This window comes from Zonotrichia albicollis, chromosome 17 (assembly GCF_047830755.1).
Source record: "Zonotrichia albicollis isolate bZonAlb1 chromosome 17, bZonAlb1.hap1, whole genome shotgun sequence".
Classification (NCBI taxonomy): Eukaryota; Metazoa; Chordata; class Aves; order Passeriformes; family Passerellidae; genus Zonotrichia; species Zonotrichia albicollis.
Genome location: NC_133835.1, coordinates 15,588,896 through 15,601,534, shown reverse-complemented (window position 1 = coordinate 15,601,534; position 12,639 = coordinate 15,588,896). Strand labels below are relative to the sequence as shown.

At 41.6% G+C, this 12,639-nt stretch overlaps 1 protein-coding gene across 7 annotated transcripts in view; it reads right to left on the bottom strand.

Annotated features, from left to right (window-relative positions):
- Positions 1-12,639, bottom strand: part of PREX1 (phosphatidylinositol-3,4,5-trisphosphate dependent Rac exchange factor 1) — a 113,361-nt gene that overhangs the window by 99,935 nt on the left and 787 nt on the right. Inside the window, exon 1 of one of the 7 annotated variants that reach the window (XM_074553885.1) lies at positions 8,935-9,006. The exons of the other annotated variants lie outside the window; for them this stretch is intronic. Coding sequence (XP_074409986.1) covers positions 8,935-8,991 — 57 coding nt within the window. The 5' untranslated portion in view covers positions 8,992-9,006. Of the gene's footprint in view, positions 1-8,934; positions 9,007-12,639 lie in introns of those variants that run through there. 7 annotated transcript variants of the gene reach the window in all.

The following is a 12,639-nucleotide window of genomic DNA, read 5'->3' as shown; positions in this document are numbered from 1 at the left end:
AATTCACATCGTTTATGTGACATCTTTTGCTCAGCTTTTTCTCCTAAAGGAGGTAAGAAGTGGAGACAAGGCTCTGTTACTTACTTCATCAGCGCCTTTTGTACAACTCATTTTGCCTTTCTGCACCTCAGTTTCTCCATCTGCTAAATACCTGTGCTCTATTTTGAGAAGATCCAGCCAAAAAAAGTGATGCATGAACTAGTATCTTTATTCTTAATGCACTTCACAACAAAATTTTCTTCTTCTCTAAGTGAAATAGTCTGAAAAGCTTCTTTCCACCGGATTGAGCTGGTTTTTGACACCATGCTGCCCCAGCAGCTCACCCAGAGCCACATTAAAAGAGAACTGATGTCATGCAGCCTTGCCTCCACACACCACCTGGACGTGGTAACTGCTGCCACTGCAATTTGATTCTTGCTTGCTGTTTGCAAATTTCAGTTCCTCTGGCTGTGTGCTGTAAAAATTTTGATTCATACTTTGCTTTCCAAATATTGTGGCTTTTCTTGTGCAACTGCTTCAGAAAGGCCTGTATTGTGCAAAAGGATCTCTTATGACACAGTGCATGCACAGTATAACAGTCAAAGCCCCTTAAGAGCCTGGCTGTTCTTCCTAGCGTTATTTCATGTCAAGATGCATATTAGCTGGTTTTCAACAGGGGTCACAGTGGAAATACCAGATGTACCTCGCTGTTTATGTTCAAATTCTACAAGCAGAAGGTGCAGATACTGCAAAGTGACCGGCACCTGCCAGAACAGGCTGAGCTTTCCCAGCCCCTCCTGGCTCCTGCACCCCTCAGGATGAAGTCTGCAGAGGTAGCAGAATCCCCACAAGGCAGTCTGCCAGACATCACGCAAAACAGAGTATCACCCCACAGATTCCTTCTTTTTTGATTTTCCTTTGCTGCTTGGTATAACTGCAGAAAAATTCCAGCACCCTTCACCAACAGGTCACTCCACAAAGCAAGTTAGCAAGTTTCATCAGCTTGATCTGTCCACCATGCCAAAAATCAAGATGAAGCCAAGCACACTTAGAGAAAGAAAGGCTTGCTGAGCAGTCAAAAAGAGGAAAACACACATTTCTTCAGGGACTGTTTTGCTCACTGAGTAATTGCCACATTTGGCAAACATACAAAAAACCCAACCCAAACCAACAGCAAAAATTGAAGCAAAGTAATAAAAACTGTGCATAAGTGTTAATGTATAACAACAGGAACTGTCGGCAGCTGATTTTGTCAGAGAACCACCACAGCTAGTGAATAGTGAAAGATTATGTAAGGATGTCATATGTCTTAGTGACCCATTCTAACCACAAAAGTATGTACTTCAATGCAGAAGTATTGATCTGTGCTTCTTTTTGACTCCTTCCATTTATCTAAAACCAATACTCTTTCTAAATGTGTTCAGTTCAAAAGCCAGGACAATACTTTCAATTCAGTGGTCCAGTTCTGTTTCTAAATGCTTTTTGCTCTTGTTTCCTAACTTCTAAGTGCAGTTATTCTGGCAAATGCTTCTTCTTCTGGCAAATGTTGAAGGATGAATGCACAGAAGTGAAAAAAGCCATCTACAGGTAAGATTCTCTGTCCTGGCACAAGGGCTTTGCAATCATTGGAAAGGAAAGCAGTAGCAAGCAAGAACATGGAGATAATGTCACAGCCAGAGGACTGAATACAGTACAGCCCTGGGCGTTCAGTGCTGGCAAAGGTGAAGGCCTACTCAGTAAAAAGCCCAGCAAAACAGGTACTGCCACACTCAATGCACTGTATTTCACATCCTCTCTACCATTTAATGACTAGGTTAAAAACTCCCATGGTACTTTTCTCTGCTATTAATAACTTAATTGCTAAATCTCACTTTTCAAGTATACCTCCCAAAACCACTGTCTTTGGTCCATATAGCCTAAAAACCATTACTTTTTTAGTGACAAGTTTTCAGAACACATTCTCCTTGTGTGAACAGACGACTTGGTGCCAGCACAGAGGATGCATTTGTAACAGTGGTAGTTTCCCATATACATTTTAAAGAGCCAACAAAGGAGAGAGACAGACTCTGTGAAAAGTGTCTCCTCCCCAATATGCATCTCTCATTTTCCTGTTGAGAGATCATGCCTCTGACAAACCAGTGCTCAAAGCAAATGCACTTCTTTGGGAAGCTTCCCCCACTGTTCTGCCCTTATTGTCTTGTCAACATGCTCTCCTCACAAACAGCTGCTTCTCATCGGAACTGATTTCTGAGCACAGTTTCAGTAATACAACAAACAGAACTTCCAGCACCCAGACGGATATGAGGTAAAAAAATTATATGCAAGTGTCCAGTGATTATCATTTGAAGTCTTGCATTTTCTTCAATAAAAAAGGAAGTAAATAAACGAGAAATGATCAAGCATCCTTCATATGAAGGACCAAAGTACCTTCAGTCAACAATATCTCAGCTGACAACTGTCAATGTTGACACTGAATTAGGTAATTAACATCCAGTTCCTTTTCACACTGTCCTGAAGTAGTTGACAGCCATTCAAACCGTATTTCCTTTCTGTCTCCTCCTCCACAGATTAAACAAAATAAAAGATCCCAAGTAATGAGAGCAAGAGAGTAATGGCAAAAATTTAAGGAAGGCTGATAAAACATATTTCTGGCATTTCTGACCTGGCACCTAGAACTTTCACATAATATCAAAGCATCAAAAGTAACAGCATCCACATCAGCACCCTCAAGGAAAAGCTAGCACTGCGTCTGGGTGTGAGCTCCAACCTACCAGAATCCTGCTTTAGCACTAAGTGCCAGAGCCCGGGGTGGGCCCTAGGCCATGCCTCCAGTGGCGAGCCCAGAGGGCCAGGACACGCACCTGAGCCGTGCAGTTCTGGGAGAAAACTGGCAGAATGTTTCTGGCCTTCTCTGGCCTGGGCCACCAGCATTCTCCCAAACCACTGTCAGGCACTGGTGCCAGTTTGGGCAGCCCAAGCACCATTCCCAGGAGGGAGTCCAAACGCAGCCATCCTGCTTGAGACTGGAGTTCAGCACTACAAGGCAGGACCAGACCATGCCAGTTGGCCACAGGGCCAAAGAGTAAAGCCTGGCACTGTTTTGTTTACTACGCTTGAAGCCTAAGCCTCTAGCTGAACAATACAGGGCATTAACCACTGACCAGGTCTAACAACACAGATAAACTTTTGTGTCCATGCCTTCTCCTCTGTCACCTACATATTAAATAGCACACAGCCTACTCATGTATACCTACATTAAGCTTGCCCAATTTTCCCACAACAACATGGATGCTATTTAAGAATCAGGTTTGAGAGTCCTAAAAACTTTCACAGCCTTCTGTTACTGCCCCTTCATACAAAATGGGAAGGGCAGTAGCCACCTAGTGTTGAGGTTAACAGGCAAGGCTCCCTGTGAGGTGACATTCAAAACAGCTGCCAGATAAAACAGAAAGTCCCATGGGATCAGAGACCTTGCTATGTAGCTGAAACCCATCTACCTACTTGAGATAAGAATTTGCATTTTAGTGAGTTCTTATCAAGAGTCTGCCACCTAAGCAATGCCCTCCACCAGTGACACACACACTTTGAATATCAGGGAACTCCTCTCATTGTCAGCTTCCTCAGCATCCAAAATAATCCCTGAATGCTACCTTTTATGTCTTCCCCTCTTTCCTGACAAGTGTTTCCCTTATGTATCTCATGGCAAACCATGCTAGGATACCAGAAGCATGAGCAGGCAAAACTTTCAAGACAGAAGTGTTATCACTAATGTGATTTACTGTAGATAAAAGGAAGTGTAAGAGGGTATGGATGATGTTGTTAGGCTTTTTTTTTTTAATCTAAGCCCATTTTGTCATGTACAAAGGTAGTAAAAATCTGGAAGACATTTGGTAAATTGAGTCATGGGTTAAAGGCTGTTTCTTGGTAAATTGCTCAGATCCCAAAGATAAGCATCACTCCTTGGTGGCAAGCTCAGCAGTCAGCGACACTGGTGCAAAGGACTGAAGCAACCTCTCTGCAGAAGAGGTGTTCTTAGGGAAGGGGCAAGCAGTGTGCCTCTCAGGCGTCAGCATTTGCTCATTCTGGCACCCTGGGCCAAGACATGTCAGCAGAAAGGATGTGGGTTTGGGGTCACTGGCAGCAGGCTCTGGTTCACAACTAAACCAACAGCCTGATAAGTGCAAGCCAGGCTCCTGGCCTGATCACATCAAGCTCCACACCCAAAACACACAGTGAAACAGTTCCTAACACATGCTTGAGGCAGGAGCCCTGGAAATGTTGGTCCTATCCCTTAGCTAGTGGTAACTTAACAACTGACAAATCCACAGGGAATATATAAACAGCACTCTGCCTATCAGATTGTTTGCTCCTTCTCTTCTTTTAATTGAAAGTGTATAACTGAGCTAAATAAATTAAGACTAGTCTACAAAGATTTTTTTAAGGACTAAACAACTGCATTTGTTAAAAAAAAGGTGTCCTTATTTTAGATAAGCAAAGTGGTTTGGGAACCAACAAATTAACCTGTTGGCACAAGAAATGACCACAGCAAAACCAGAAGTACAAAATGAAAGGTTAAGAATGGCCACAAAATCTACTCCATGAGTCATGAGACATCAGATTAACTGCAACAAGTTATTATTTGTATGGCTGATATGCTTCCATAAAAATAATTTCAGCAATGGGAATAGGTGAGAATACTGAGAATGACCCAGTATCCTCACATGAACCTAAATGTTCCTGTAACTCAGTTCCACAGTCCCATCATGTCATACCAACTTTTAAATAATCAGGATTCAGAAATCTGTGGCCCCCTCTGCAACTCAAAGATACACAACATAAAATTGTCACTGTTTCCGGAAGTGTAGGAAGTGTCATTGCCAGCTGGTTTGTAACAAGCTCTTGTACTGATAGCACTGAAAGGGCAGACAGGCCTAAGAAGAGCCCCACAGTGCCACAACAGTAAATTCTGTCTTTCCGTCCCTAGGCTTGAAGTGGCCTGTCAGAGCAACATTCAGCTGGGCACTCAGTGTCTCCTGGCCTGATATATGGCATTCAGCTGTGTAAGCAAGGAGGAAGACTCAGCAGGAAGGGTGAAGGTTTTCTCCTCACAGAGCTGTTTTCTCTTATTCTGCTCTTGAGAGCTACAGTTCAAAGGGAGCCAATGTCTCTTCACATGAATGGCATCTACAGAAGGGTGAAGGCGATATGCAGAAGTCAGGTGTTCTAACAGACACCCACCCTGAGGTTCTGTCCCAGCACAGATCCACTGCAGTTCTCTATGTCTGCTACAGCTCGACTCAATCACACCTGCAGAGGTAGTGTGAAAGCTTCAATCATGCCTGACTGGGTAATTAAAAAGGACTCTTCATCTGCAGCCATGTTTAAATCCAACACTTTGGTGAGATCTCAGGCATGTTGTTGGTGCAATCCCCAGTCCAAGAGTCAATTTGTGGCACAGAAGGGAAAAGCAGTCAAAGGCAGTGTTCAGTCTAGATGAGATGGCTTTGCAAGGATTGCATTGCTCCACAAGAAGTCTTTGTAACCAACTGAGAAAGGACATGGTTGCTTATTTCAAGTCCTTTCTTGTCACTAGCTGTACTCACTCCGGGTAACCAGGACAGGCTGCCATTTGCACAGGAATTTCAAGCATCATCAAAACAAAAGATACACCATCATTTACATCCTAAACCACACTACAGATGTGCAAGGCCTTTACCATTGCAGGCTGGAAATCCATTGGGGAAACAAAATTAGAAAAGGATTCTACAGCTGGAAAGAAGACAGAAATTCATACAGTCCCTTTATATTTTCTTGTAAGAGCCTGAAGCAAACAATAAACAGGCAACAGAAATAAGTAATTTCTTAAAAGCTTAATCTGTCCCAGACTCATCTGGGTGCCCAAAGGCAGACAATGCACTGGGGAGATCCTGCTTCTTCAAGCCTCAGAAACCCTCTGTGTCGGGTGCCTCTGGGAGTGCCAGGATGTGGAAAGGGAGCCTGCAAACACATCACCCTCTACCGCTTGGGAGGGTTCAGCGTTGCGCTTCCAGGGCACCCCCCAGGACTCTGAATACCTGACTGCTCCCATAAATGCCTTATGCTGACACCCAGTTATTGGTGTGAGCAATGAGTTGTTCCCAAATGCAGGTACAAACTCAGGCAAACCTTTCTCTCCTGTGACAATAATACTCTGTATATTGTAAAAAACCTGTAAGTAATCCACTGCCTCACTCGGTACTGCTAAAGCCTTGGGAGTGCCTTGCACCTGGTGTTTTGGGCACTAGAGTTCAGGACACAAACAGATCAGAGAATCCACATAACAGCACAGGAATTATCAGAAGTAAAATTAAATAGTTTCTGAGAAAGAAAATGAAACAATTTGACAATTTAGCATAATCTGAAGCAAAATGTGAAAACATTCTTGAAATATTTAAGGGATTGACACAAAGAAAAAAAGAGCGCTAAAAAGATTAGACATTATGTTAGGGATTAAGAAGACATCTTTAATACTAACAACATCTAAACACCAGGATAAACCATCAGAAATTAACATCTTTCCATATCAGAACATGATGGGATGGTTTGTGTAGATTCTCTCCAAGGCTACTTTTCATGATTCAATGATAACAATGTAAAATTGAAGAATTACATTTCTCCTCCTTGCAAACCAGTACTTCTGCCTATGGCAGAAATACTGTGTGACCTAGGGAGTAGAAAATTATCAAAGCTTTTAAACTTTTTTGCTTCCTATATTTAGGGGCAAACAAGTTTCCCATAATGGGTATCAGTCCACTTCCTGCAAATATCAGCTGAAAATGCTATAAAATCAAACATGCATCCAGCTATGCATGGAGCAACTGCAATACTCTCTGCGATGTTTGGCTCCCTTTTTGATCTCCATGGCCCTTCTACCAGAGCCCAGGGCCTTTGTCCCTCCCTCCCCTCAGCTCCCACAGTGCTATGGCAGGAGAGCTTTGCTGCAGAGGCACCAGCGTGGCTCTGGGAAAGCCCAGGGCAGCCAAGCACTCCCTCCTCCCTCAGAGATCATGGCACATGTTCAAACAGCAACTGGCATGCCTGAAATGAGAGGGAGGCACAAACTGCAAAAGGGCTGATTGATCACAGCACAGCAACCAAGAGGAGGGAGACACGCAGAGCCAGAAAGGGGTCAGACACCTCATTCCAAAGGATGTAACGAGACCGAAGTAAGTCTGAGATAAAGGGTAAAAAGGGTCAGATGCACACCAAGCTGGAATGAGTTAAGGGAAGCAGACAAAAATTAGTTTCTCACCTGTATGGCAGAAAACTGGTAAAACTACACAGGGGATTTATTGATATTTTCTCACCATGGAAATTCTGTGAGAGTGCAAAAAAGAATAAACACCTTCTTTCACATAAAAACCTGCTGAACTCCTATGTAACTGATTTGTAAAGCCTCACTGCAAAAGGCATGGGCTCAGCACACTATATTCAAAGCAACACACTAAGCTCATACAGCTCAGAGCAGGAGAGAACCTGGGTATTCTGGATCCTCCAGCCCTGATCTTAGACCCATGGCTGTAAACGGCTCTCTAGACCACAGGCTCAGATGAATAAATATTTTCAGAGCTCTCTCTTTGCTTAGTTTTGCTTTTCAGTGTCTCACTTTTGCTTCATCTTTCTTCATCCAGATTGTTTTCTTCACTTTCTTTCTTTGTATCTGGAGCAAAAGAACCTTTTAATCTATTTGCATTTTAGCCTTTAGCTGCTGATTTTGCACTACACTTGGTCTAAATAGAGAATTCTACTAGCAGAATTGCCAGCCTCAAATTCAAGTGTCAAAACAAAAGCCCCCAAAAACTCAGAAGCATTTTTGTTTTGCTAATGTTCTGTCTTCAATTCGTGCTTTACAACCAGAAGGACTACAAATATGTCATTTAAAATTAAATCTGTGATCTTCCTCAATTTGCATACATTAGGAACCAGACTTAAAAAAAAAAAAAAGCTCAAAAAAGCTCGGTAACTTTAAAACTAAACAGAACATCTTTTGCAGTTCTAACAACTGGCTGTAGGTGACCAACTGACCCAAAATACCAGATCAGCAAAGGTAATTTAGATCACTTCCAAGCAATTTCCTTTCCCATCTCCTTCCTCTCCCAAGAATGCTCTTTTAGCTGTCTCTCCTAATAAAGAAGCACCATTACCCAAACCATATGGTTCACCTTCCAGAATCAGCGTTTATCTGTATCTACCGAGGGTGAACAGGCAGAGAACAGGGTAGGACAGGAAACCACAGCTCACAGCTGAGACAAATGGTCTGTTTGCTACTCTATTAGAGCACCAGAGCCTCATCTTGGATGCAAACAAGATTGTGAAATAGAAGGGGAGAGAGGAGGGGGAAGACCAAACAAAGCCTGTGATGCTTATCGTGTTTCAAGATGGGTGGAGTGCAAAACCCAGAGACAAATCAATTACACCTACACAGCAAGCAAGAAAGAGGAGCAAAACACAAATATTTTGAGTCTGTAGGATGTGGGCTAATTTATCTGGTGGCACACGTCCTAATGTAACATTTACAGAATTGATAGGATTGAAGAGGACCTCTAGTTTTCATACAAAAATAAAGGAATGCATGACACTAAAATCTAAAAATAGTATTGGTACAATTACTTATCCAATTTGATACCTATCTGGTAACAACTCACCTTTCCTACTGTTTTCATGCCTGCACAGAACAAGCAGCAATTGCTCAAGCTAAAAGTACATCCTGTCATTCTGACATTAAAATTAGCAAGTTGGTGGTTTGTCTCTGGAAAGGTGAAAGAGACATATATATATATATACAATGTAGAGAACAATTTGACTTTATATATTTGCAATTAGCTAAGCTGTGGGAGCTGCATGTGCAGGTTTGAGCTGAATGTTCGATGAGATAAATGAATGTGAGGGAAAAAAGTGATGCAACAAAATACCTACCACTGCAACCCAGCGTATTGGATAACTACTGCTCCAACACTTCCACATGTAATTCATGATTATATCTACAAAATGGTAAAAAAAAACCTTTTAAAAAACCTGACCACCAACTGCTGTGTATTCACCATTTCATCTGTTTTTAGAATGATGGTCGACAAGTATGTCTGAAATCGCTCAGGCTCCTGTGTCTCCTTACTTGAGAGCTGGTCTTTAATTACTGAAATATTAGTGTCAGATTTGACTGGGTTTATGTGGAATGACCATGCAACAGTCAAACACACCACAACCTTTCTTTCCCCAACAAACTGTGCATGACTTCTCTGTACCAAGGGACACTCCACGAGCCGGCACCTAGAGCCTGGCTAAGCCTGAGGGCTGCAGCCTGCAGACACTGCACCTCCAGCAGTGCGCTGGCAGCCCCACATTCCTGCACAGGACTGCATGCCACCAGACACGCTGGCATTTATCCAGCAGATCACTCAAACTAAATTATCACCTGATGCCATTCAAAAAAAAAAAAAAGTAGGTATTTACAAAATTATATAGGACAAGATAAACTTTCTGTAGATGTTACAGAGTTAAAAGAGGCCAAAGGATTAATTGAATCTTAAAGCTTGGAGACTGAAAATCCTTATGGTTTACGATCACACCAGAGACTTAGAACAGAATTATCTGTCTTTATGCCTTTGAAGTTTATCTTACTCCTTAAACTTTTACTGAAGTTCCATTAGGTTCTAACAGTTTTCCACTTTGCTTCTTCTGTGATCAGTAGTTCTTTAATGATGTTAGCAGCAATATATTTCCATCTGCGCCGTGCAGTTCTCTCTGCTGCTTAAAAAGTTTGTCTGTTTAATGTACTAGTACAGCCAGTAACACAGTGCATAACTGCAGTATTGTCTATTAGTACTCCTGAGTTACACAGTACTTCTTCAAGAATAATTCCATAATTAGCAATAATACCATCCCTGCTTAACAAAATGGCAAATAAAACAGGACACCATATCGTGTGTGTATATTCGTAACTAAATCAGTAACTTCAGGTCATCAGCTCTGAGCTGGTAGAAGAGAGTTAGAAGTCCATGTTCTATCACTTTAATTATTTAATTATAACTTTAATTATGCTTTATATTAAACTTTACATACTCACTTTATTAATTTATGAAAGCAAAATATGGACCACAATCTTTTAGGTAAAGCAAATAAGGGTTGAGTCCTTATGTTAATAATGAACCTATTTTCCCCTGCACCTTAGCAGGAAAACATTTCTGAACATAGAAAAAGAAAAGAAAAAGGAAACCTTTCCTTAAACATGATCATATATTCATCTCCTAAAACAGATTAAAATACTATAAGTGAACTGAGGTTATTTTGATTCATTTGCAAACCCATAGCATTAAATACTTACAAGATTCTAAATACTTAAGAGATTCTTGTACATTACCAGGGAACACAGGAAGCTGCTGCTAGCAAGCATCTTCAGTGCTGTGAATAAACCCATAGAATTTAGCTATTTGCTTTTTAAAACATTGTTTATCGAGAACACTTAATGAGGACTAGGGCTTCAATAGCAAATATTTAACCAAGAGCACAGATTCCCTCATACAAGCACAGCTGTCCCAGCCTACTTGGGGGAAATTCATTATGATAATAAAAGATATGAGCTTTAGCCTTCCTTTATTTAACCCAAGCCAAGCTATTGATGTTTCTTAGGCAAAGGAACCCATACCCCACATCTGTCTCATCTCCTTTTTGACAGGAACAAGTTTCCAGAAGATTGGGGTACTGCAGTTCTGCACAAAACAGCGGTCTTTCAGGGCAGCCAAAATTACACCTGGATCATATGGAGTACAAACCATTTCAGTACAATTCACACTAAGGACAAAACAACTGACCTTGCCAGTGACACTGGAGTGTTTACCTGGTACATCACCCCAGGCAGGATAAGGGTGTACGTTTATTTTGCACTGGGTAGGTGCTGCCCACAGAACACGAGCTGGGAAACAGCAATCCAGGGGCAGGAGGGGTGGCTCCTGAGCAGGGGTGCCAGCACGCTCAGGAGAGCCAACAAACACAAGCTGGGTGGCCTCCTGTGAGGCCAAGCACAGCTGAGAATACAGTCCCAGGGCTACAGGAGTACTTTCATCTGTATCCTAAAGCCAAACTTTTGCATCTAATCCCAGTGATTATATAGATGATGTTATCCTCGCACGTTGTGTTGGCTGTCCAATGTGAGAGGTGGGGAAGAATTCTTTCTTGTGGGCTGTCTTGTTAGAAGGATTAAGTTATGGCCATCCACAAAATTTATGCAGAAAATATTTCACACTCCAAATTTTATTTTTAAAAATTTCATCCCGCTACTGCTCCTTTTACCCTCACATGCTGCAGTAGATCCTCATTCTCCTTTCCTTGGGGCTAACAACACTCAGCTATAAGAAAGCAGTTGTACAGAGATTCAGTCCATAAGATGTAGGTCAATGACTGAGGAAACTGACATTATTTAGGACAGCACATGAATATTTGCCATGTGCACGAAGTTAAGCCTGTGTATGAATGCTGCTCTAAACTAAGGCCCAGAGATGCAGAAGATCCTATCCCCTGGAGCTTTATTCAAATATAATTGCTGAAACACAAATTCCGTAGGGGGGTAAAGCTGCACTTCCAGTAGCAACACCACAAGATAATACTACAGCCGCTCTGCACCTGGTGGCAGAGTGCCTCAGAAGGGCTCTAACTGCCAGCAGCCAGCCAAGACCCAGCGAGTGCGCTCCATCAGGATCTTCTCCTGCCATTACCTAGGGCGTATTACTCACTACTGCTCTAATGAAAACTGCCAAGTTAACAAATACAAATAAATAAAAGACCTGCTTTGTTTTTTTAATACATGAAAAACCCATTTAGCTAACACTATGAATACATTTAGCTGTAAGAACTGGAATTAAAAATATATGTAGCTTGAATCTACATTCTAGCCTGCAGCTAACAAAACCTCAAATTCAGTACTTAGGACAGAGGAGTTTTCTGAGGGATTTTGGTTTTGTTTTGTTTCATCTGTAGGGTGGGGCTCTTCTACATCCTAGAAGAAAACCTCCTTACACTGAGACAGAACCACAGTTCTAAATGAAGCTAACTGGCACTTCAGTTGGAAAACTCAAATTAAAGGCTCGGAGTTCAATTACTGGAGAGAGAAGAGGAGGGTTCAAGTAGAGACTAGTTCATAAAGCAACCACATCCTTGTCATTTATCTTTTATGTTAGACAGTTTTCCACTTTGGTGAATCTGAAAAACACTGAAGACAAACTAATTTTAAAAAACAAACAAACAAAAATCTTGCAAGAAGGACAGGTCAAAAGGGGACCAGGGTCTAAGTGCTTTTAGATGAAACCAGAGTTTAGTCTTTATCTAGAAAAACACCAGAAATAATTTCTGCCCTTTAAGAAACAATCTTTTAGAAATCTCTGCAGAGACTTCCTTTGCTTTGATTCTTGATCACTGTGTGATCACTAGTTTTTCTTTTATATCTATATCTATCTGTTATCTAGTAACTTTTACTACACGCTTTTCTAGTTATTTGCAGGAGTGTGGTGGTACACAGATGAATTCCACATTTAGAACCTACATAGGAAAATGGAAATATCCAGATGGATTTTTTTCTTCTGAACTAGCCCGTGAATAATTTCAGAGGCAGGTATAATTGCTTCCACATGC